General features: G+C 58.4%; 1 protein-coding gene across 1 annotated transcript; it reads left to right on the plus strand.

Moving 5' to 3' along the window:
* Positions 1–418: 418 nt before the first annotated feature.
* LOC109759678 (phospholipase A1-Igamma1, chloroplastic-like) lies at positions 419–2,020 on the plus strand. The gene has a single exon (XM_020318506.2). It carries the CDS (start codon positions 498–500, stop codon positions 1,839–1,841), a length of 1,344 nt encoding a protein of 447 aa, XP_020174095.1. The 5' UTR covers positions 419–497; the 3' UTR covers positions 1,842–2,020.
* Positions 2,021–5,487: the final 3,467 nt, after the last annotated feature.

Genomic DNA, 5,487 nt, shown 5'->3' on the forward strand with positions numbered 1-5,487 from the left:
ATTTAATGGTGAAAACGGATCTTCAACCGGATTTTTCATTTAAGAGATAAAACATTTAAAAACTGAAAATCCAAAAAAATTCTCACATGCGTGCATACGGTGACGTGGCGCAGCCTGTGTGTTATAAAGCATGTGGGCGGGTTTCGCTCCCACCACACGTGTGGGCGTTACCGTTGTCCAAACAACAAATATGCCAAGTGGTATGATGCTACATGGCGTAGGAGTGCAAACCATAGGAAGCTTCCCCTCTGCGTTTCGTCCATTTTTTTTTGTGACCTTCTCATCGCCGGCCGTCTTCTTTCTGGGCCGTCGTTCCGTTGACCTCGGGACCAAGTGGATCGAGCGACGACTCACCCCGCGGGTAGGTGATCACCACTGGCCACCTAGTATATGCCTATATCTACTTCCGTACCACGACCATGCACAGGCAGAGCTGCGAATGCAATACAACTCAACACGGCCGATCTTGAGCGCCGGCGAGCGAGCTCTGCCCGTAGATGTCGATCTTCAAGCGCCTCCTCCAGTTCAGTGTCATCTCTGTTGCCATAGCTGTTGCCGTGCAGCCTCTGACGTCCTCGCTGCCGCCTCCGGTCGACCCTCACGCTAAGCTCGCCCGTGGCGGCGGGTGGGATGCGGCGCTCCTCGACCCGCTCGACGCCGGCCTCCGCGCGGAGATACTCAGGTACGGCGACCTCGCGCAGGCCACCTACGACGCCTTCGACGGCCGCCACTGGTCCAAGAACTGCGGCACCTGCCTCCACGGCCTCCGTCGCATGCTCCCGGCTCTCGGGCTCGCCGGCCACGGGTACGTCGCCACCGCGTTCATCTACACAACCTGCGACGTCGATATCCCCCGGTGGCTCATGGCGCGGCTCCACGCCGACGCCTGGGACGACCACGCCAACTGGGCCGGGTACGTCGCGGTCGCCGGCGCCGAGGAGGCCAGCCGCGTCGGGCACCGGGACGTCGTCGTCGTGTGGCGCGGCACGATGGCCGCGGAGGAGTGGTTCATGGACCTGAGGACGGGCCTCGTGCCGTTCCACGCCGCCGACGGCGACGGCGCCATGGTGGCCGAGGGGTTCCATACCTTGTACACGTCCAGCAACGCCGGGAACAAGTACGGCGCGCGCAGCGCACGTGATCAGGTCGCCGACGAGCTCAAGCGGCTGGTGGACCACTTCGGGAAGCGCGGCGAGGAGGTCCACGTCACCTTCACAGGGCACAGCCTCGGCGGCGCGCTGGCCCTGCTCTCCGCCAGGGACGCCGCGGCCGCGCACCCGGACGTCCCCGTCCGCGCCGTCACCTTCTCCGCGCCGCGCGTCGGCAACAGGGCCTTCTGCGACGGCCTCACGTCGCGCAACGTCAGCGTCCTGCGCGTCGTCGTCAAGACCGACCTCGTGCCGACCGTCCCCCGGACGGCGCTCGAGGCCTCCGTCTCCGGGGTGCTGGGCGGCCTGTGGGCGCTGGCTGGACTCCGGCAGGCGTTCGAGTACGTGCACGTCGGCCACGAGCTCGCGCTGAACGTCTCCAAGTCGCCGCACCTCAAGGACTCTCACGACCCGGTGGGCTCCCACAACCTGGAGCTGTGCCTGCACCTGCTGGACGGCCACGAGAGCGCCGCCGGCGCGTTCCGGCGGGAGGACGGTGCGCCGCGGCGTGACGTCGCGCTGGTGAACAAGCGTTCGGCGATGCTGCGCGACACGGAGGGCATTCCGGAGAAGTGGAGCCAGACGGCGAACAAGGGGCTCGAACGCGACGGGTCCGGCCGGTGGGTGCTGCCGGCGCGGGAGCGCGACGACATGCCGGCGAACGACGTGCTGCCGCTGTCGGAGCTGGACTAACGCGTCGGATGATCTGCCTGTGTGTGCTACTATGCCCAGAACCCTTTTCACTTCATGTCTTTACTACTGTGCCAATTTGCTTAGTGTGATCATGTGTAAGTAAGTTATTAGTTTGTTCGTAATTATGGTAAAACAATTATTTACTCTAAAAAACTAGAATTGCAATGGTTAGCATTAGTGAATCCACTGTTTTGATCATAATTAGAAAAACTGCAATTTAATCGATACACATTTATGGAGAGATGCCACTAGCGAAACTATGTGTAATCCCTATTACTTTCAATCTCGATCAACGTTCTTTTAATTTCATTTACAATCTGAATTTTAGTTACTTTTGTTGCAATTACTAAAGCATCGTATCATCCTAGTGCAAGAAGTAGGGGGATAGCATGGGGCATGGGTAAGACATGTTCAAGGGGGTTGTAAGTCTGGCCTTTAAGGTCAATAGCTTGGCAATGAGCAAGGTCCTTCAGGATGTTGTCGTAAGTAGCCTCTTAAACAATGTCGGTAGTGAACTTTATCGCGAAGAAGCAAAAGTACCGGCAATAAAGACAAAGGCATACGATTAGCAACAAGCATTGCAACTCAAGTGTGGATGATGCATGGCGTTTTAAAATGTTTGAGGTGATCCAAAACTAAGCTAGACATTTTTAAATGGAGGTGGAAATCCAAAGTGCAAAAGGATCCCAAGTGAAACCCCATCTCCATAGTAAGATTGTAATTGACTTACTCAGTCAATATGTTAGAGTTGTTTAAAAATGCAAGTAAATGTCATATTCAGATTCTTCATATTTTTCTGATGAAAATGCATATATTATTTACATGAATTCGAGTTAGGATGAAAAGGTTATGATTTATGCAAATTTAAAGGGCTTTTATGCAAAATAGTTAGTGCAGAAACTATAAAGTGCTCAAATAAGGAAGGTTATTATGACGAAAATTAGCATGATTTTCACCTAGGTGTTTTCCAATCAATTCCCAAAATATCCTTCTTTTTGAGAACCTGGGTGAAACAATAATTCTAGATCTACAGACCCTAATAGACATTTTACAGATCCTCTACACTAGACACTAGTTATCTCCTCCCCCATGAATTTCACGGGGACGCCCCCCTCCCCCCCCCCCCCACCCCCCCCCAACCCCCCTAATCTCCAACTAAAAAATGTCACGTACCATTACTTCGTAGAATGCGTAAAACTTTCTGTGGCTCTATTATTTAGAAATAAGGGATAAAACTGATGCAAAATAGACTCATCAACGACCTTGAAAGTTTCGGGCTATCTATAACAGTGAGACATCAATAAATTTGAGGACCTCTCTCATAGATTTTGGTTATGTTTGTGGGAGCATTTTTTGTGTGCGTATGTGCAGTTAATTCCCATGATACCTTCAAGGTGCACCCCCAGTTAGTAGTGCAGTTGATTAAGGGCATATATGCTCTTTCAACGGTCTTTGCACATCACCACTTTACCTCATACCTCATGACAGGCGGCAAACGCCCCCTCCTCCTTTGCATAGGCGGTGTTGAGTATCGTGATTATTAGGAAAGCTAGGATAGCGAAGGATATTATTCTACCTTGCCTTGTACTTCAAATAGATCATGTACTCCTATATATATATGCCCACGAGGCTTAAGCAATACATAACAACTATTCCATCAATCTCTCTCTCCCTTTCTAACATGGTATCAGCCTAATCACGATTCAAACCCTAGCCGCTGCCGCTTCCGCACCTGCGCGCCGCCCCCGGGACAGTCGGCCTCCATGACCGCCGCCGGGGGCCGCGCTGCCCGTACCTAGGGTTCGTCCGCCGGCCGTGTTGGTCGGCTGCCCTAGAGAGTCTTTTTCCCGAGCCCTTGCTCTGGGTTTTTTCGCTCTCTCGCCGGTCGTTTTGATCGGCGTTTTTCTTTTTGGTTTTACGATCTAATCTTGATCGGTTTGCGTCGCCCACCGCCGCCGTCGACCCCCGTGCGCCTCTACTCCAACCCCACCGTCGACCAGTCCGCGCGCCGGTTCACCCGTCGCCATGCGTCGGCCGTCACCGCACTGCTCTGACCAGGACACCTGCGTCGCCCCGATCCGGCGACCTCGCGCCATGCGACGGCCAATCATAGCCGTCGCTCGCGCGCCGGCCCGCCCATCGATCCACGTCACCCGCCTCCGTCGTGTCTGCCCGGCGGTCTACCTCACCGGCCTCGTCCTCGACTGCATCAGACTCGTCGGCTACCTCAGCTCGGGCCCCGCTGCTACGTTGGTCGCTCGGGCCTCGCTGCCCGGGCGCCGGCGCTGTTTTGGCAGCCCGGGTGCCGGTGCTGACAAGCTCGTCCGCATGACGTCCCACGCGGTCCGTCGTCGCTGGCCTCATCCCGGACTCCGCCGCCACCACTCCTCCACCGAGCGGCGTCCTCGACCTCGCGCGCGAATGGCTTGATCACCCGCTCGCCGCCGCGATCCGCCTCCTCTAGGCCGCGCGACCGACCTGGCCCGTTGGTGACGCGTGCCTCCGCAGGTCCCGTGAAGATCGTCCTGAGTATCGCGCGCCTCTCCGCCGATCGAGCACCGGGCTGCCGCTGCTTCGCCCCGTCGGGCCGCAGCGCCGCCGCCCCGTGGTTCTTCTCGCGCCTGCATCGACTCATGCGTCACCGCTGCGTCGCCCCTTCGGGCAGTAATGCCGCGATACGCGGTCCCCGCAGCCGCCCCGAGGCCGTCCCCGCGGCTGCACCGACTCGTGAACCGCAGTTGCGTCGCCCCTTCGGACCGCAGCGTCGCGGCCCGCGGTCCCCGCCGCCGCCCTGAGGTCTTCCCGCCGTCGCCCCGACCTGCCTGCCGCCGCTGCGTCACCCCTTCGGGTCGTAGCGGCGCGGCCCGCGGTCCACTCCGCCATCACCGCGCGTCGACCTCCCGTGGTATGCGCCGCGCCGTCTCCCTTGGCGTGGAAAAGCCACCGTCCGCGCCGGTCTTCGTCACGCTGTCAGGGTTCTTCGCCTCCTTCAAGCACCGCCGCCGCACTCCTAACCTAGCTGCCGCCGCCGTCAGGCCGCCACCGCCACTCTTCTTTGACCGCCGCCACCGCTACCTTCGTAGCCGCCGCCGCCCGTCCACCCCCTTCGTCTTCGTCCAAGCACCAGCCCGTTGCCAGCGTCGCCGTCATCTACCCCGACCACTTCGTCTACTCCGACCACCGTTGGTGACATCGGCCCCGCCCGATGGACGCCGCAATCGTCGTCGAGTTCTTCTCTGCTGGCCCCTCCGACTTCTCTGACATGGCGTACAGCTCGTGCAGGTCCCTCGTCTACGCATGCCCGGTGCTGGCAACACCGATGCGTGCCTTCATCCACGACGTGTCCCCGGGCCTCGCAAGCCTGGTCGGCACTTCGTCAACTTCGTCTTCGTCCGTCTATGCATGCCCGGTGCTGGCAACACCGGTGCGTGCCTTCGTCCACGATGTGTCCCCGGGCTTGGCAAACCCGCTGCGATGCGTCGTCAACAACATTTTCTTCCCGGCACACCCCTACTTCGACACCACTGCGCCCATGCTAACTCGGCGCCCCCTTGCGCCCGCGGCTCCACGGCGACTTCCTCGACACCGGCCACCCCGACTCGACATCGACCACGGCATTCTTCGCACGGCTACCTCGACCACGACT

The sequence above is a fragment of the Aegilops tauschii genome, chromosome 5, assembly GCF_002575655.3.
Source record: "Aegilops tauschii subsp. strangulata cultivar AL8/78 chromosome 5, Aet v6.0, whole genome shotgun sequence".
NCBI classification, from domain to species: domain Eukaryota; kingdom Viridiplantae; phylum Streptophyta; class Magnoliopsida; order Poales; family Poaceae; genus Aegilops; species Aegilops tauschii.